This window comes from Rhinopithecus bieti, unplaced genomic scaffold (assembly GCF_001698545.2).
Source record: "Rhinopithecus bieti isolate Rb0 unplaced genomic scaffold, ASM169854v2 scaffold_11380, whole genome shotgun sequence".
Taxonomy (NCBI): Eukaryota; Metazoa; Chordata; class Mammalia; order Primates; family Cercopithecidae; genus Rhinopithecus; species Rhinopithecus bieti.
The window spans coordinates 2,074,772-2,095,061 of NW_016807225.1; the positions used below are offsets into that span (position 1 = coordinate 2,074,772).

Genomic DNA, 20,290 nt, shown 5'->3' on the forward strand with positions numbered 1-20,290 from the left:
TGGGTGTCCATCATAGCACCAACAGTATAAACTCTAGGACAAGTTGACCACACTTTGAGAGACATCGTCTATGGGCCCCAGTGAAGCAGCTGGAGCTCTGTTAAATTTGATTCCATTGTTTAATTTTAGGATTTTTTTTTTAAGTTCAAACAAATAGTTGGCCGGGCACTGTGGCTCACGCCTGTAATCCCAGCACTTTGGGAGGCTGAGGCAGGCTCCCAAAAGGTCAGGAGGTGGAGACCATCCTGGCTTATACAGTGAAACCCCGTCTCTACAATGAAATATAAAAAAATTAGCCGGGCATGGTAGCACGCACCTGTAGTCCTGTAGTCTCAGTTACTGGGGAGGCTGAGGCAGGAGAATCGCTTGAACCTGGGAGGCGGAGGTTGCAATAAGCCGAGATCGCGCCACTGCACTCCAGCCTAGGCGACAGAGCAAGACTCCGTCTCAAAGAAAAAAAAAAGAAAAAAAATTAGTTATACATAGTTCAAACAATAACATAACCATGTATAAAACAAATCAGTTGTCTATCCCCCTTTCCTGGGCTCTGAAGGCAACTACTTCCAACTCTTCTCAATTCTTTTGGTACTTACCACCATAGCTGTAAGTGCAATGGGTATATTGACACTTCCAGACTTTTTCCGTGATAGGCATTTACATGCCATAGGCTTTTCAATATGGCAGACAAGTATCACACAATGGGAATCTGGATTCCCTCCCCTCCGGGATCTCCTCAGAGATTTTCCAAGTTTGTCCTTAAAGGGAAAGTGCTCCAGGGAATGCACTTCTGCCAAAACCCCAGGGAAGAAGACCAGCTCTCCTTGTTTTCAGTTTTTGGTTTTTGTTTCCGCTTTTGATAGAGACAGGGCCTAGCTATGTTCCCCAGCCTGGTCTCGAACTCCTGAGCTCAAGCAATCCACCAGCCTCAGCATCCCAAAGGGCTGGGATTACAGGTGTGAGCCACCATGCCCGGCCCCATTCTCCTTGTTTGACTGTTTACCCCACCCTCATCTCAACCCTGCACAGGTGCCCACTTCCCACTCCCCCATCCTGCTAACAGAGTTATATCATAGCTTTGGATACATTGACTTCCAGTGTTCACTTTATTAGGATTGTGTTCATGCTATGCAAATCAAATCATTTAAGGTATATCAGTATATCATGATTATTCTTACCTGTTCCTCCACAGTTTTGTTTATTCCACTGGAGTTAATGCTTCCTTTCCCCCATTTACTTAGTTATATTTATGGTACTTATCATTAGCCCAACCCCTAATCTTCCCCCAATTGTGTAAACTTCTCAATATTTTCAAACATGGTTCTTTCAGTGTGACCTTCTTGAAGAACTCTTTCTTGGAGTCTTTGAAGCAGCTTCAACCTGAGTATGCTGCTTTCTTCTTTTTTTTAAGGGGGGGACAAAGTCTCGCTCTTGTCCCCCAGGCTGGAGTGCAATGGTGCGATCTTGGCTCACTGCAACCTCTGCCTCCCAGGTTCAAGCGATTCTCCTGCCTCAGCCCACCAAATAGCTGGGATTACAGGTGCCTGCCACCATGCCTGGCACATTTTTGTATTTTTAGTAGAGATGGGGTTTCACCATGTTGGCCAGGCCCGTCTAGAACTCCTGACCTCAGGTGTTCCACCTGCCTCGGCATACGAAAGTGCTGGGATTACAGGTGTGAGCCACTGCACCTGGCCGAGTATGCTGCTTTCTATGCCTGGTAGATAGCTGTCTACCCAGGAGTTTCCTTTAGCTGGGTGATCCCCATTGCTTGCCTCTCGTAGTGGATTCCTGGTTTCCTCAGCCTTAACATCTTACCCTCTCTAGGTTTCCTTCCTTGTTCTGGTGGAGCACACCCTTCAGCAGCCTCCTGAGAGGGAAGATAAGGCAGTATCATTTTTTGTTTCATTCTCTTCTCAAACTGATTTTTTGGTAGTTTGGATATAGCATTCTAGGTAAGAAATGGTTTTCCTTCAGAAGGCATTGTTCCACTGATTTCCAGTTTCCAGGCTTGAGGCAACTGTGTTGACATTTTGCACCTGTTTTTTTTTTCTTTTTTTAACTTTTTCTGCTTTTTAAAAATCTCTAAACTCCTGTTGGATCTCCTCTGTCTCCAGTTTTGTAAAATTTCATGGTGATGTGCAGTACAACTCTATAGACATGTATTGAGAGCGTGTGTTACATAGTTTATCTCACTAAACACTCCAAGATATACAAAGATATCCACAAGTCCGGAGACAGCTAGAAATCTGAGGGAAGTGTGGGAGATAAGGCAAACAGAATATTGATGAGCATGTAGTATTACACATATAAATTATGCATGTAAGACTTGTAAGGGCAACGTTTTCACAGATTCCAAGTGTTGGTATTTTTAAGAAAGAATAATGCAGGCTCCTAACCTGATTCATTCTGTTAGAAATTTGGCCTTTCCGTGCACTCAACAAACTCCTTGCCTCTTACATCTATAGCTCTGTTTGGCTAGTAGTAAGCTATCAATAAGAGGGTGATGTTTTGACTCTGAATCCAGGAGTTGCTGATAGCCTCCAGTGGGCTGACTTAACTACCATTCTGCAGGAGGCCACACAAGGTTGAGTTCAATGCCCGAGGTTGGTTCCCTCAAGCTTCCTAAGGTGTCAGTTGGAATAGAGCCAGGAACCAGAAACCAGATCCCCCTTTCAGGAAGCAATCCCTAAAATGTATTTCTCCTTACCCTTCAAGGTATACCTATCTGTACTGATAGATAGAACATCATAAAGATAGATATGCTACATAGTAAGCTGCTCAATACATGTTTTTTCAATGGAAAAAATACGGAATATTTCTCTCTATGTAGTATCTACTCAATAGAGCTGACCCCAACACTCCATCCCCCACATTAGGAATCAGCCAAGAGTCATCCCTACCCTGGTGGCTCTCAGTGTATCATTATTATTATTGAAAACAGTTTATGCATATTAGCTTGTTTAATTCTCATAGCAATTCTATGAGGCAGATTTGTTTTGTTTTGTTTTGTTTTTGAGACAGAGTCTCGCTCTTTCAGGCTGAAATGCAGTGGTGCCATCTCGGCTCACTGCAACCTCTGCCTCCTAGGTTCAAGCGATTCTCCTGCCTCAGCCTCCCAAGTAGCTGAGATGACAGACGTATGCCACCACGCCTGGTTAATTTTTGTATTTTTAGTAGAGACAGGGTTTCACCATGTTGGCCAGGGTGGTCTTGAACTCCCGACCTCAAGTGATCCACCCACCTCGGCCTCCCAAAGTGCTGGGATTACAAGTGTGAGCCACCGCGCCTGACTGGAGGCAGGTATTTTTAATCCTTGTTTGGTAGATTCAGAAACTGATGAATAGAGAGGTCAAGTGACTTGCTCAAGACCCCAAAGGTAAGAATGACACAACAGAGCTTCAAGCCTAAGCAGACCCAACCCAGAGCTCACAACAGATCCAGCTCGTTCCACCACAAAAGCAATTCCCAACCTCACTTGAATCCCAGGTTAGGCCCCTTCAAATCTCTCACCAAGCCGAAGGGCTGTCCCAGAAGAGCTCATGGGAAAGGCCACCTGGAAAGAGCACCTATTTTATTGCTGCTTGTTCTGATGCTATTTCGCTATAGAACGCTGAGTAACACACCCGCCTCTCCAGGCCTCAGTTTCCTTATCTGTAAAATGAAGTTAAGAATATATTCTGAAGAGTTTTGGCAGAGGCCCATGATGACTGAGGGAAAAGAAGCAGTGAGAGGTCTCAGAAGGCCTTCTAAGAGAACAGAGTTCTGTGCTCCCTGGAAAATGATGGGAAACACAGGAGGAATAGTGACAACACAAGATGTTAAATTACTGTAGAAATTCTTAGATGAGTCTGAACTCCCTCTTCAAATATTCCATTATAATCCAAGACTCTATAGTTTCTACCAAAAAGTAGGTGCCTTCAAGCAGGGAGTGATCGTTTGAATCTAGTTCTCTCCTGGGAATCAGTGGTTCTAACTTGGCTGCATGTTGGGATGACCAGCGGAGCTTGAGACATGCAGATGTTCAGGTCAGTGGAGCTTGAGACATGCAGATGTTCAGGTCGCTTTCTCTCCACGGTCCGCTCGGCACGCACGCGCGACCACCTGCACACTCTGCTTCGGGTGGCGCGAGGAGCATGCGAGACTGTTGACGGTCCCACCCTCGGGAGATCTCTATCGGGGGTGTTGCCCGAACACTTGGAATATTAAGAGTTTCTTCATATGATTCTAATGTGCAGACAAAATGCAGAGCCACTTCCCAGAGCTTCAAGTTATTCATTTTCTGGTCTACAGTTTAACAAAGAAAAAAAAAAAAAAAAGGAAGCAGTGATACCCAGTCGCCCTCAAAATTCAACGTGCAAACAAATGAATCTCCTGGGCGTCTTGTTAAAATACACTTTCAATTCAGTGGGTCTAGGTTGGGCCTGGCATCCTTCTTGGTTCTTTTGTTGTTTTTTGTTTTTTAAGACCTTAACACTGGAGGGGATTCTGCCCTTCTAAGAAGCTCCCACAGGGTGCCCACAGTGCTATCCACAGGCTGTGCCTGAATAGCTAGGCTACAGCTTGAATGATTACAGACTTAAATGAGAATTACGGCTCTTCTTACCAGCTGGGACCTTCAGGAAGAAGTTATTTCACTTCTTGGAGTCTCGGTTTTCTTATCTATAAAATGCAGGCCAGCAATAGCAACTTTATCACAGAATTCTTGTGATGCATAAATGAGATACTGCATTCAATTTGTTTAGCACTGTACAATAAATGTTAGCTTTTTGCTAGGATAGCCAGCACTCACGGAATGCTTACTACGTGGCAGGAATTTTCTTTTCTTCTTTTTTTTTTTTTTTTTTTTTTTTTTTTTTTTTTTTTTTTTTTTTTTTTGAGGCGGAGTCTCGCTCTGTCGCCGGGTCTGGAGTGCAGTGCCCTCAGCTCACTGCAAGCTCCGCCTCCCGGGCTTACGCCATTCTCCTGCCTCAGCCTCCCGAGTAGCTGGGACTACAGGCGCCCGCCACCTCGCCCGGCTAGTTTTGTATTTTAGTAGAGACGGGGTTTCACCATGTTAGCCAGGATGGTCTCGATCTCTTGACCTCGTGATCCGCGTGGCAGGAATTTTCTAAGTGCGTTCATGTATTAACTCAAGTCTCAAAACACGGTGAGGTAGGTACTATTATTTCATCATTCCCATTTACAGATGAAGAAACTGAAGTGCAGAGAGGTGGAGTTCCTTAATCTACAGTGACACCTCGTTGTAGCTAAGCTGCTGTTTGAACTCAGGGAGAATTTGGGCTCCTTACCAGGATCCCTCGCCAAGAATAGGATCAGTGCAACAAGTCGAGGGTTTGCCCTTTGAAATGGGCTGGGACCGGCAGGTGGCAGACTAGGGCTGCTTGAGGTCAAAGACAGCTTCCAAGACCCGGAGCCAGCTCTGTGCTAAGCGTTCCATTACACAACCGCGGACAGTTTCTTCAGTTTCTTCAAACTCCCCTTTCCCTCCCCGCCACCCTAGGGTCTTCGCCCAGAATCCATCAGGAAATAATAGCCCCACATAACAGGTTCAAATGTAACCTCCCCAAGACAAAACCACGTCCGCAGGGAAAGAAGCCAGTAAAGCGAGTTTTCTGCAACTCCCCTTTAACCCAGAAGCGCAACCAGCCGGGGAATCTACAAATCTCTCTTTAGTTCAGCAAGGGGCTGGAAGCCTAAGCCAAGAGGAAGAAAGTTGGGGAATCTCTCTTGAATTCCCCAGGACACTTAGGTGGCCCCGGGCTTTGGTGCACGTGCGCAGGACATGCGGACAGGCACCTGGGACGCTCTATTTTGGGGATTACCTCGGAAAGGCGGATATTCTTGCAGGGTCCACCAACAGCGGGTGGCAAATGAATTTGAGGGACAGTGCAAGGGGTGGGGGTTAACCGGGCGGTTTCCATGGCTCCCGGGGCGTGGGGGAGGAATGCATCCCGCAAGCTGTGGCGAAACAACTGCGCTGCCCGGCTCGAGAAGGCAAGAGACACCGGGTGGGGGGTGGAGTGGGGGGGCAGCCAGGACGGGGCGGGGCGGTCACGTGTGCCCGAAGGGGCGAGGCCCCAAGCTGGCCCCGGAGAGGACTCTGCCGGCGAAGTGGCTGCGCAAGGAGAGAACTTTTCCTGCACAAGGAACGCCTTGTGGGGAGACCCAAGGCAGGAGCGGTCCGGAGCCAGCTGCAGCGTGTGCGGCCGGCCTTGGGACAACGATCGCCGCGGGTGGGAACAGACAGCCCCAAGCAAAACTGGGAGCAGGAGCTTGGGGGTGAGCACAGGAAGCCCCACTTGAGGCTTTTACGCAGCCTCGAGTCTCTGTTTCTTCTGGAATAGGCAAGTCTATTTCAACTCTAAGAGACCAGCGGAAGCCACTATCCCTTAAGACTGCCGGAGTCCTCACCACTTCTCCAGGTTTCCAGAGACTGTGGTCATGGTGAATGAAGGTCCCAACCAGGAAGAGCGCGATGACACCCCTGCGCCGGAGTCTGCACTACAAGCGGACCCCAGCGTCTCGGTCCATCCCAGCGTCTCCATCAACCCCAGCGTCTCTGTCCACCCCAGCAGTTCGGCCCACCCCAGTGCCTTAGCCCAACCTAGTGGCTTGGCTCACCCCAGTAGCTCGGGTCCTGAGGACCTTAGCGTGATCAAGGTGAGCAGGCGCCGCTGGGCCGTGGTCCTGGTGTTTAGCTGCTACTCCATGTGCAACGCCTTTCAGTGGATCCAGTACGGCTCCATCAATAACATCTTCATGCACTTCTACGGTGTCAGTGCCTTTGCCATCGACTGGCTGTCCATGTGCTACATGCTTACCTACATCCCTCTTCTCCTGCCGGTGGCTTGGCTGCTGGAGAAGTTCGGCCTCCGTACCATTGCCCTCACCGGTTCGGCTCTCAACTGCCTGGGGGCCTGGGTGAAGCTGGGCAGCCTGAAGCCACACCTCTTTCCAGTCACTGTGGTGGGCCAGGTCATCTGCTCCGTGGCCCAGGTTTTCATCCTGGGTATGCCCTCCCGCATCGCTTCTGTCTGGTTTGGGGCTAATGAGGTTTCAACAGCCTGCTCGGTGGCTGTCTTTGGCAATCAGGTAGGTAGAAGAGTTTGTGAATGTTCCCAGGGGTGTGTGTTAGATTGCACCTAACTATTGGGTATGGTAGGCTGTAATTTGCTGATTGTCCAACAGTGTTTGTGACTCTGGGTGACAGTGATTGGGTGTGACAGGCAGTGATTGTGATGCTGTAAGAGAGGCGGGAAACAAAAGCAGGAGGACCTGCTCTTTCATCCACAGTTGCTCTTGCCCCAGCCGAAAGCATGCTTCTAGAACATACCATACCTTTGCTGTGTCATTCCTGAACCTGTGTCAGTCCACCAACTTAGACCTGTAACTTCAGGAATGCGCTTCTCTCTCTCGCAGCAGCCCCTGGGCATCAGACTATTCTGGTGTCATCAGAACTTGGCAGTGTTTTCAGTTGGACCAACCAGCTTTCCTAGAGTGCAGTATCTCCTCTACTGCATAGAATTGCAAAGCCATGCCTGGTGGTGTTTGGCACTGTTTTTACCTTGTTTTATACACAGCCGAAGCCAGGACAGTGGGAACAGTGCTTTGTGCCAAACTCCTTGCCTGGGATTTGGAGCCAAGTCCAGCAGGATGGAGTAGAAATCTTGCTCTGAATTTCCAAGGCCTAGAAAGGGTAGTTCATGTCTTAATCTTTTTCTCTTTCCTTCTTATTGGAAGGAGAAGCTCAAATTCTTTGCATCTCAATGTGGTTATGATCCAGAAAGCTGGGCAGGTTGTAAACCTGAATGCCATCTCCAAACACTCAAAGCAAATATTTATGGGAATATTTAAAGCAAACGTCCTTCAGCCAGACCACTGCCTCCCAGTCTCACATCTTTCCAAGCACGTACAGTCCTGGCTGTGTATTTAACAAAGGATTGGTAATCCTGTCTCACACGTCCCTGTGAAGAGACCACCAAACAGGCTTTGTATGAGCAACCAGGCTGTTTATTTCACCTGGGTGCAGGCGGGCTGAGTCTGTGGATTACCATTAGTTCTTATAGGTCTTGGGACAGGCGGTGGAGTTAGGAGCAATGTTTTGCGGACAGGGAGTGGATCTCACAAAGTACATTCTCAAGGGTAGGAAGAATTACAAAGAACCTTCTTAAGGGTGGGGGAGATTACAAAGTACATTGGTCAGTTAGGGTGGGGCAGAAACAAATTACAATGGTAGAATGTCATCAGTTAAGGCTATTTTCACTTTTGTGGATCTTCAGTTGCTTCAGACGATCTGGATGTATACATGCAGGTCACAGGGGATATGATGGCTTAGCTTGGGCTCAGAGGCCTGACATTCCTGTCTTCTTATATTAATAAGAAAAGCAAAACAAAATAGTAAAGTGTTGGAGCAGCGAACAATTTTGGGGGTGGTATGGAGAGATAATGAGCGATGTTTCTCAGAGCTGCTTCGAGTGGGATTGGGGGGGCATGGGAACCTACAGTGGGAGAGATTCAACTGAAGAAAGGTTATGGGGTAAAGGGTGATATTGTGGAGTTGTTAGAAGAAACATGGGTTGTATAGAATGATTGGTGATGGCCTGGATATGGTTTTGTATGAATTGAGAAACTAAATGGAAGACACAAGGTACAAATAAGAGACGAAGAAAAACAGGTATTAAAGGACTAAGAACTGGGAAGACCTAGGACATCTAATTAGAGAGTTGTCCAAGAGGGTCCAAGGGGGGTTAGCATAATTACTTGTTTGTTTGGCGAGTTTTGGGGCTCTATTCAAGACAGAGTCCTCTTTAAGTTTGAGGCTGAGCTTGGTGAGGTGTGTTTTTAAAAGACCATTAGTGCGTTCTACCTTTCCTGAAGATTGAGACGGTAAGGGGTATGAACGTTTCACTGAATACCAACAGCCTGAGAAACTGCTTGGGTGATTCGACTAGTAAAGGCCAGTCCATTATCAGACTGTATAGAGGTGGGAAGTCCAAACCTAGGAATTATGTCTGACAAAAGGGAATAAATGACTTCAGTGGCCTTCTCAGACCCTGTGGGAAAGGCCTCTACCCATCTAGTGAAAGTGTCTACCCAGACCAAGAGGGAGGTATTTTAGTTTCCTGACTCAGGGCATGTGAGTAAAGTCAATTTGCCAGTCCTGGGTGGGGGCAAATCCCCAAGCTTGATGTGTAGGGAAGGGTGGGGGCCTGAACAATCCCTGAGGAGTCGTAGCATAGCAGATGGAACACTGAGAAGTGATTTCCTTGAGGACAGATTTCCACAATGGAAAGGAAATGAGAGGTTCTAAGAGGCGGGAATCTACATGGAAGAGGTTATGCAAATGACGATAGAATAGAATGGGCCTGTGAGACTGGAAGGAGATATTTTCCTTGGTCCAAGAACCATTTGCCTTGTGTGGGAAGAGATGGATAGGTGGAATTTTCAGTGTGAGAGTAGGTGGAGTGATCCCTGAGAAGGAGAAAAACTGGCTGTGCACGACAGAAGTTGGAATGCTAGCTGCTTCTTTAGCTACCTTATCAGCATAAGCGTTGCCCTGAGCGATGGGATCTGATGCCTTTTAGTGGCCCTTGCAGTGTATGACTCCAGCTTCCTTTGGAAGTAAAGCAGCCTCGATAAGAGTTTTTTTTAAAGAGGCATTAATGATGGAGGGCCCTTGCGTAGTGAGGAAACCTCTTTCAGCCTATATAACAGCATGGTGGTGCATGATATGGAAGGCATATTTAGAGTCAGTATAAATACTAATGCATAGTCCTTTTGCAAGAGTGAGGGCCTGAGTTGAGGCAATGAGTGCGGCTTGCTGAGAGGTAGTGGAGTGGGGCAGAAAGTATATGTGTCAGGTGTGAGGAAGAAAATAGATTTTGGAAGTTATGAGAACTGTAGAGAGTGAGTTGAGCATAATTTGTGATTTTGAGGGCGTCTAAAAGTATTATGGTGGTGGCAGTGGCTGCCGCACTGAGACATGATGGCCAGCCTAAAACAGTAAGGTCAAGTTGTTTGGACAAAAAGGCTACAGGGTGCAATCCTGCTCTTGTGTAAGAATTTTGACCGCACAGCCCTGTACTTTGGCTGTGTGTAATGAAAAGTGTTGGAATAAGTTAGGGAGAGCTAGTGTGGGGGCAGCTTCTAGAGCTGTTTTTAAGGAACAGAAAGAGCAGTGGCGAAAGGATTTGGGATCTATGGGGTCAGATAGATTTGCTTTTGTGAGTTTATATAATGGTTTAATCAGGATGGTAAAACTAGGTATCCAAAGGCAGAAGTACAAAACCATGCCTAGGAAGCAAAGAAGTTGTTGTTTTGTAGAAGGTGTTGGGGTTTGGGAGATTAGCCAGACACGATCAGCAGGAAGAGCACATTGTTTTCATGAAGAATTATGCCGAGATAGGTAATAGATGAGGAAGAAATTTGGGCTTGACTGAAGTAATGGGGGCTGTCTGTGAAGCCTTGCGGCAGTACAGACCAGGTAAGTTACTGAGGCTGATGGGTGTCAGGGTCAGTCCAAGTGAAAGCGAAGAGAGGCTGGGATGAAGGGTGCAAAGGAATAGTAAAGGAAGCATGTTTGAGATCCAGAACAGATTAATGGGTTATGGAGGTGTTGTGGAGGGAGGCAGTGAGCATAGGAGAGTATATGGCTTTGGCACCACAGTTTGCAGCCGATGTGACAGTAGTAGGATAAGCCCATGGACAGTTTGGTGTTGATAAGGCACAGACCTGAACGAAACCTGTAAGGCCTTGTCCATTTTTTGGTACAGGTAAGAATGGTGGAATTTTAAGGAGAGTTTTATATGACTTTAAAAGGCCATGCTGGTACAAGCGAGTGATAACAGGCTTTAATCCTTTTAAAGCATGCTGTGGGATGGGACACTGGCATTGAGCGGGGTAAAAGTGATTAGGTTTTAATGGGATAGTAATGGGCGTGTGATTGGTTGCCAGGGAGAGAGTAGAGGTATCCCATACTTAGTGGGTTAAGGTGGAGGGATCCCAGAGGAGGACGCAAAGGAGGCTTTGAACTGGGGAAAAGGGCGGGAATGAGGTGTGGTGTAGCCTAGGAATAGTCAGGGAAGCAGATAATTTAGTTAAAATGCCTTGACCTAGTAAGGGAGCTGGGCAGGTGGGGATAACTAAAAAGGAGTGCATAAAAGAATGTTGTCCAAGTTGGCACCAGAGTTGAGGAGTTTTAAGAGGTTTAGAAGCCTGGCCGTCAATACCCACAACAGTTACGGAGGCAAAGGAAACAGGCCCTTGAAAAGAAGGTAATGTGGAGTTGGTAGGCTTGGTATTGATTAAGAAGGGGACGGACTTACCCTCCACTGTAAGAGTTACCTGAAGCTCAGTGTCTGTGATGGTCCAGGGGGCTTCTGAGGCGATTGGGCAGCGTCAGTCTTCAGCTGCTAAGCCGAGTAAATCTGGGAAGGAGTCGGCCAAAGAACGTCGGGTTTGGGTTCCAGGGGCTTTAGGAGCAGCGGTGATGTGAGTCAGACAGTCCGACCTCCAGTGGGGGCCTGCACAGACAGGCTGTGGCTTAGGAATCCAGGGCTGAGAGCATTCTGAGGCCCAGTGGCCAGACTTCTGGCATTTGAAGCAAGGTCCACGAGGATGTTTTGAAGGAGCCCCTGGGAGCTGTGGCTTGGATGTTCTGAAGTTCTTGTATGCTGGAGATGTGGTTGTGGGTTGTCTTACAGCGGAGGCAAGTAGCTGTAACTCAGAAATGCGTTGCTGTCTGGCTACCTCCTCTCTATTATTGTACACCTTGAAGGCGAGGTTGATTAATTCCTGCTGTGGGGTTTGAGGGCCAGATTCCAATTTTTGAAGCTTTTTTCTAATGTCAGGAGCTGACTTGGTGATAAAATACATATTAAGAATAAGGCGGCCTTCTGGCCCCTCTGAGTCGAGGGCAGTAAAGCGTCTAAGGGTTGCTGCTAAGCAGGCCATGAACGGGGCTGGGTTTTCGTCTTTACCTTGGGTAGTTTCTTTAAGTTTGTCATAATTAACAGCTTTGTAAGCTGCCTTTTTAAGCCCTTCAAATAGGCAGGAAACCATGTAATCTCGCCTAGCTATACCTGGGGAATCTGCCTGAAAGTTCCATTGGGGATCTTCTCGGGGAACTGCTCTAATGCCCTCCTGGAGGTCTGGTTCATGAAGCCAGCGGTTATCAGCGTGAGACTAGGCTAGAGAAAAAACTCTTTCCCGTTCATCTGGGGAGAGGGTAGCAGTGAGGATTACATTTAAGTCACTCCAGGTTAAATTGTAGGACAGAGTTAGATATCGGAATTCCTGTATATATTTAGCAGGGTCTGATGAGAAAGAGCCTAAATGCTGACTGATTTGGGAAAGATCTGATAGAGAAAAAGGCACATGTACCCTGACTATGCCTTTAGCTCCAGCCACCTCTTCAAGAGTTAATAGTTGGGCAGGTGGGGGAGGGCTAGTCGCGGAACGAAACTGTCAGCCAGACCGGGTGTGAGGAGAGGAGGTGATAGAAGATTACAGGGTCGGGGAGCAGAGGCTGAGGAAGAATTGGGACCTGGCTCGGCCTGGCAAGGAGCAGCCTGGGGAGAAGGGGAGAGGTCAGATGAATCTGTAGAAAAGAAAGATTCAAAGAACTCAGAGCTTGGGGTGCAGACTGAAGGAACAGACAGGAGAGAAAGAAGAAAGATTTGGGACAAGTCACATGATGAGCAGAGACTAGGGAGGGACCAATGTGTAAAAGAATGCCTGGACATCAGGCACGTCAGACCATTTGCCCTTTTCGACAAAAATCATCCAGATCTTGTAGGATAGACAAATCGAAAGTGCCATTCTCTGGTCACTTGGAACTACTGTCGAGTTTGTATTGAGGCCGAGTGGTGTTGCAGAAGAAAATAAGGCGCTTAAGTTTTAGGTCAGATGTGAGTTGAAGAGGTTTTAAGTTCTTGAGTACACAGGCTAAGGGAGAAGAAGGAGGAATGGAGGGTGGAAGGTTGCCCATAGTGAAGGAGGCAAGCTTAAAGAGAAGGGTAGAGACACGGAGAAGGGGGTGGGAGCAGCCCTGGACTGCAATGTGGGTGAGCAGCCAAAGCAGGCGTCCCCGCAATTGACTTGCTACCAAGGGAATGTGGGTGAATAATCAGGCAGGCGTCCCTGCGGTGGTCAGACACCAATGAAGTGTGGGTGAATAATCAGGCAGGCGTCCCCGCAATGATTAAACACCAAGGGAAGGCTGTCTTCCCAAGTCCGTGACCGGCGCTGGAGTTTTGGGTCCACGGATAAAATGTGTCTCCTTGGTCTCTACTAGAGAGGAAAAAGAACTAGAATTGGAAGGACAGGGAGATTGAAGGGTAGCCAGAGAGGCTGGAGAAGAGAGTGAAAAGACCGCTTACCTGATTTGAAATTCGTGAGGTGCTCCTGGGGCTGGTTGGTCTGAGGACCCGAGGTTGTATGTAGGTGGATCTCTTCACGGAGTGAGGGTGAGGACAGGGAACTGGTCCCCTGAAGGAGTCCCTCTGACCTGGGTCTTTGGCACCAAATGTTTCACGCGTCCGCGTGAAGAGACCACTGAACAGGCTTTGTGTGAGCAACAAGGCTGTTTATTTCACCAGGGTGCAGGCGAGCTGAGTCCGAAAAAGGAGCCAGCAAAGCGTGGTGGATTATCATTAGTTCTTATAGGATAGGCGGTGGAGTTAGGAGCAATGGTTTGCAGGCAGAGGGTGGATCTCACAAAGTACATTCTCAAGGGTGGGGAGAATTACAAAGAACCTTCTTAAGGGTGGGGGAGATTACAAAGTACGTTGATCAGTTAGGGTGGGGCAGAAACAAATTACAATAGCGGAATGTCATCAGTTAAGGCTATTTTCACTTTTGTGGATCTTCAGTTGCTTCAGAAGATCTGGATGTATACCTGCAGGTCACAGGGGATATGATGGTTTAGCTTGGGCTCAGAAGCCTGACAAATCCCAGTTCTTCTCATTGGACTATTTTCTCCTATCTATTAATTTCATTTAGAAAATGCAACCTTTCATTTAGAAATTTTTCATTTCAAACAGAAACTTTACAAAACGAATCTAAAGGCAAATTTCCCTCTGTTCATCTTTACTACCAGGAAGGTAGTCACCTCACTTTGACCCTGACCACACAGATCACCATAACCCTTATACTCCGGTAATTCTGACCTCTCTCTTCAAATGCTTCTTACATACTCCACAGGAGCACTACCTTCTGCTTGCATAAAATCCAACATTCTTCCTTTCGGCAAGTATTTATCTAGCTTTTGCAAGACAGTGTGCTAGGGCTGCAAAGATAATCCTTGCCTTCGAAGAGATACTATACCAGGTTTTAAAAAATTGTACCAGGAGCCAAGATTCAGATTATATTAAAAAGCAAACAAACACACAACAACTAAGCAGATCATAGCATAGAGGATTTATTTTCAGTTCTCCTTGGGGTTTTTAGCATTTTCTTTACCTAATTGCTATGGGAAAGGGTGAAGAAGGTAGAGGAAGCTAATATCTATTAAACACCTACTATTATGTCCCCATTGTTGCAGGAGAGGGAACTGAGATCCAGATAAATCTTGCAACTTTATCCAGAGTCCTATAGCTACTGAGTAGTAAAAGAGAAATTTAAACCTAGTTCCACCTTCAAAGCCACTCTCAGTAGGTCAGTATTTCTGTGGATCAAGCATATATGTGAAAAAAAAAAAAAAAGGCAGATTCTGAGGATTTAATTTTTCCCCGTGTCTCCAGGGTTATTGGTGATGGTTTCCAGCAGTTTTGTGTAGAGCGTGAGGGCTTAGCACTTGCCTTCTTTTTTGAAGTTGCTGCTAGAGGGCTGATTCTGCCTCTTCTAACCTAGCACAGCCATTGTATTGTCAAGAAGGTGAGGGTGGAGTCTCTAGCAGGAAGAAACCAGCGAATCCAGAGCTGGGGTGAGAGAGGGAAGATGAACCTGGAGAATATAACTGAGGCCCTTCCCTTTTCTTGGTATGCTCTGACCAGTTGCCCCCAGTTGGTAACAGCCTGGAATTTTTAGCAACACTTGTAGCATTGTTTCAAGGGGAAATGAGCTGTGTGGGGTTTTAAGTGATATGCACACATTGTTATTGTGCAAGGGTCAAAAGAAAACCTTGTTTCCTTGGTGGTATTGGATGAGATAGATGTAGATCTGAAAAAGATATTCCAGGTCAGTCCTAACCCAGGTGAGAGTCCTATAGGATGGAGGTTGTGAGGGGACTTCGCCAGGACCTTTGGGTAGCTCATAGCACAGTGCAATCTAGAAATAGAATAGGAGAGAATCAGTTTACTTTTAGAAGTGAGTACAGCCACTTTACAGAACCAGTTCTATAGAAACCACAGCTGTCTGTCTAAAATAGCACTGTCCAATAGAAATATAACGCAGACCACAAATGCAAGTCACATGTAACTAAATTTTCTAGTAGCCCATTAAAGATGTAAATTTGTTTTAAGTAAAAAGAAAAGGTGAAATTGGTCAGTCAATGCCTTCGTTTGTTTTATGCTGCTGTCACAGAATACCACAGACTGGGTAATTTGTAATGACCAGAAATTTATTTAGCTTACAGTTTGAGAGGCTGGGCAGTCCAAGGCCAAGTGACCAGCATCTGGTGATGGCCTTCTTGCTGCGTCATAACATGGTGGATGGCATCTCGTGTTTAAGAAAGAGTACAACAGAGGGCCAAACTGACTTTTATGACAAACCCACCCTCATTCTAATGACACTGATCCATTCATGAAGGTAGAGCCTTTATGACCTAATCACCCCTTGAAGGTCTCATGTCTCAGTAGCGTTACATTGGGAGTTAGCTTTCCAACACATGAACTTTTACTGTTGGTATTGTTTTTGTTTTGAGATAGAGCCTCATTCTGTCCACCCAGGCTGGAGTTCACAGACAGGATCTTGGCTCACGGCAACCTCCGCTTCCCGGATTCAAGCAATTCTGCCTCAGCCTCCAGAGTAGCTGGGATTACAGGCACCTGTCACCATGCCCAGATAATTTTTGTATTTTTAGGAGAGATAGGGTTTCACCATGTTGGCCAGGATGGTCTTGAACTCCTGACCTCAAGTGATCCCCCCGCCTCAGCCTCCTAAAGTGCATGGATTATAGGCATGAGCTGCTGCACCTGGCCCCCCAACACATGAACTTTAAGGGACACATTCAAACCGTAGTATTCTCTCCTTGGCCCCCAGAATTTTATGTCCTTCTCATGGACAAAACACATTCATTCTATCCAAATAGCCCTGAAAGTCTTATTTTGTTTCAGAATCAACTCAAATGCCCAAATTCTAGAGTCTCACGTAAATCACATATGAGGGAGACTCAAGGCGCAGTTCATAATGAGACAAATTCCTCTCCACCTCTGAAATTAACAAGAACCAGCCTGGACAACATTTTTTAAAAACAGAAGCTGTGCATGGTTGCACATGCCTGCATCTCAGCTATACGGGAGGCTGAGGTACAAGGATCGCTTGAGCCCAGGAGGTCAACACTATGGTGAACTGTGAACGTGCCACTGCACTCCAGCCTGGGTGACAGAGAGAGAGAGACCCTGTTTCAAAAACACCTCCCCAAAACTAACAAGTTATATGCTTCCAAAATACAATGATGGGACAGGGATAGGATAAACATTCACACATACCAAAAAGGAGAAATAGGCAAGAAGAAAAGGGGAACTAGTCCCAAGTAAATCCAAAACTCAACAGGGAAAACAACATTAAGCCTTAAAGCTAGAGAATAGTCTTCTTTGACTTTATGTCAAAGAAGGGCACACTGGGGAAGAGACTGGGCCCCCAAGGCCTCACGCAGCCCTGCCCTAACAGCTTTGCTGGGCTCAGTCCACCCAGCAGCTCTCACAGTTGGAGTCTCATGCCTGCAACTCTCCCAGTCCAGTGTTGCACACTGGTAGCTCTACAATTCTGGGGTCTTGGTGATAGCCACACTTCATGGCTCCACTAGGCATTACCCTTGTGGGGGCTCTCTGCAGTGGCTGTGCCCCTAAAACAAGTCTCTGCCTGAGCCCCTAAGCTGTTCATGACATTCTCTGAAATCTAGATGGAAGCCACCATGGCCCCATAGCTCTTACATTATAAGCGCCTGCAGATTAGCACCATGTGGATACCGCCAAAGTTTATAGTTTATACTTTCTAGAGAAGCAGATCAAGCCACACCTGGGACCACTTGAGCCATGGCTGGGTAGCCAAGGAATGCTGTGCCAGAATGCAGGGAGCAGAGTTCCGAGGCAGCTCTGGACAGTGAATGCTGAAGTCCCATGGTGACTGTCTGGAAACCTTGCTGTCTTAGTCGATTTTGTGTTGCTATAATAATGCCTGAGACTGAGTAATGAAAAAAAGAGATTTATTCAGCTCATGGTTCTGCAAAATGAAAAGTTCAAGGGCATGGCCCTGGCTTCTGGCAAGGGCTTCTCTGCTGTGTCCTAACATGCAGAGAAGGTCAAAGGGGAAGTGGATGCATGTGAAGAGGTATAACCTAGGGACATCCTAGCTTTATAACAACCCACTCTCTTAGGAACTAATCCATTCCCTTGAGAACAATCCAGTTTCATGAGAGTGACAACTCAGTACTGTGAGATCAGTACCAAGCCATTCATGAGAGATCTGCCCACATGACCCAAACACTTCCTACCAGACACTACCTCCCAACACTGCTCTATTGAGAATCAAATTTCTTTTTTTGTTTGTTTGTTTGTTTTTTGAGATGGAGTCTCGCTCTGTCGCCCAGGCTGGAGTACAGTGGCCGGATCTCAGCTCACTGCAAGCTCCGCCTCCCGGGTTTACGCCATTCTCCTGCCTCAGCCTCCCGAATAGCTGGGACTACAGGTGCCCGCCACCTCGCCCGGCTAGTTTTTTGTATTTTTTTTAGTAGAGCCGGGGTTTCACCGTGTTAGCCAGGATGGTCTCGATCTCCTGACCTCGTGATCCGCCCGTCTCAGCCTCCCGAAGTGCTGAGATTACAGGCTTGAGCCACCGCGCCCGGCCGAGAATCAAATTTCAACATGACTTTTCATGGGTATAGACTCAAATCATATCCAAACCATAGTATTCTGCTGTTAACCCCCCAAAACTCATGTCCTTTCACATACAAAATATAGTCATTCAATCTCAATAGTCCCAAGAGTCTTAACTTGTTGATATGGTTTGGGTCTGTGTCCCCACCAAATCTCATGTTGAATTGCAGTCCCCAATATTGGAGGTGGGACCTGGTGGGAGGTGATTGGCTCATGGGAGTAAAGTTCTCCTGAGTGATTTAGCACTGTCTCCTTGGTGCTACTCTCGTGATAGTGAGTTCTTATGAGATATGGTTGTTTAAAGAGTGCAGGACTTCCTCCCTCTCTCTCTCTCTCTCTCTCTTGCTCCTACTCTGTCCAGGTGATGTGTGTGCTTCCCCTTTGCCTTCTGCCATGATTGTAAGTTTCCTGAGGCCTCCCAGAACCTGAGCAGATGCCAGCATCATGCTTCCTATACAGCCTGCAAAACTGGAAGCAAATTAAACCTCTTTTCTTTATCAATTACCCAGTCTCCAGTATTTCTTCATAGCAATGTGAGAATGGACTAATACACTTGTTTCAGCATCAACTCAAAAGTCCAAAGTCCAAAATTGCATCTGAAACTCAAGGCACATTCTTTCCAGGTATGAGCTTATAAACTCTAAAACAAGTTCTTTACTTCTAATATACAATGGTTGCACAGGCATTGGGTAAAATTACCATTCAAACATAGGGTCTTGCTCTTTCACCCAGGCTGGATTGCCGTGGTGAGTTCTTGGCTCACTGCAATTTCTGCCACCTGGGCACAAGTGATCCTCACACCTCAGCCTCCCGAGTAGCTGGGACCACAGGCCATGCCACCACACCCAACTAATTTTTGTCTTTTTTTGTAGAGACAGAGTTTCGCCGGGTTGCCCACAGTGGTCTCAAACTCCTGTGCTCAAGTGATGCTACCACCATGGCCTCTCAGAGTGCCTGGACTATAGGCATGAGCCACACCAAGCCCTGGTCAGCAGACTTTAAATCTTAAACCTCCAGAATAATCTCCTTTGGATTGATGTTTTGCATCCTGGGCACACTGGTGACAGGAGTGGGTTCCCAATGCCTCAGGCATCCCTTTCCCAATGGCTTTGCTGGACATAGCCCACATGACTGTGCTCACAGGTTGGAATCAAATGCCTGAAGCTTAGCCAGGCTGAGGTCACATGCCACCAGTGATTCTAGCATTTTGGGGTCCTTGCAGTGGCCCTGCCCTTGTAGCTCCACTAGGCATTGTCCTAGTGAAGACTCTTTGCAGAAGAGTCCTGTGCTCTGGCCTCACATTTCTGTTTGGCGTTACCTTAGTAGAGGCTGTCTGGTGGCTCTCCCCCATGGCAGGTTTCTATCTAGGCTCCCAGGCTTTCTTTTTTCCTTTTTTTTTTTTTTTTTTGACAAAGGGTCTCACTCTGTCACCCAGGCTGGAGTACAGTGGTGTAATCACAGCTCACTGCAGCTTTGACCTCTGAGGCTCAATCAATCTTCCAGCCTCAGCCTCCCGAGTAGCCGGGACTATAGGCATGCACCACTGCACCTGGTTAATTTTGTTTGTTTGTTTGTTTGTTTGTTTTGTTTTGTTTTATTTTGTTTTGTTGAGATGAGGTCTTGCCATTTTGCCCAGGCTGCTCTTGAACTCCTGAACTCAAGTGATCCACCCACCTCAGCCTCCACATGAGTCACTGTGCTGGGCCTGCTTCCAGGCTTTTGATATATCATCTGAAATCCAGGTGGAAGCTGCCATGCCTACCACTCTTGAATTCCACATGCATGCACAATAGTACCATGTGGACATGAATGCCACCAAGACCCACAGCTGGCACTCTCCAGAGCAGTGGTCCAAGCTGTGCCTGGGGCTATTGGGCCATGGCTGCTCTGGCCAGAGCAGCTAGGAGAAGCATCCTGAGGTGGCTCAGGGCAGTGGCATCCCACCATTCTGTCCTCCTAGGCCTCTGGGTCTGTGACAGGAGGAATGGCCTTAGACCTTTGAAATACTTTCAGGGCCTTTTTTCCATTGTTCTGTTAGTACCTGGCTCCCTTCTATCAGAACTCATCTCTTTAGCAAAAGGTCTCTTGGCTGCACCCTTAGATTCCTCTTCTGAAAATGTTCTTTCATTCTCTACCACATGGCCAGGCTGCAAATTTTCTAAATGTTAATACTCTGCTTCTTACGCATTTCACCTTTAGGTCACTCCTTTGCTGTGTGTAAGCTGTCAAAGTAACCACACTGTGTCTTGAGCATT

General features: G+C 47.0%; 1 protein-coding gene and 1 long non-coding RNA gene across 5 annotated transcripts in view; one reads left to right on the plus strand and one right to left on the minus strand.

Moving 5' to 3' along the window:
- Window positions 1–2,060: 2,060 nt before the first annotated feature.
- On the minus strand, window positions 2,061–7,039 carry LOC108534934 (uncharacterized). Its single transcript, XR_001887068.1, has 3 exons — window positions 5,289–7,039; window positions 3,511–3,651; window positions 2,061–2,246 (listed from the first exon to the last, which is right to left on the minus strand). It is a non-coding gene; the product is annotated as an uncharacterized LOC108534934 (long non-coding RNA).
- FLVCR2 (FLVCR choline and putative heme transporter 2) overlaps window positions 6,036–20,290 on the plus strand; it is a 70,161-nt gene continuing 55,906 nt past the window's right edge. For 3 of the 4 annotated variants that reach the window (XR_001887067.1, XM_017880543.1, XM_017880544.1), the window contains exon 1: window positions 6,036–7,092. Coding sequence is in view for 3 of the 4 variants with exons in the window: in XM_017880543.1 (XP_017736032.1) it covers window positions 6,442–7,092 (651 nt within the window). In the remaining variant the exon portion in view is untranslated. The remainder of the gene's footprint in view (window positions 7,093–20,290) is intronic. The other variant, XM_017880545.1, reaches the window with a different exon arrangement.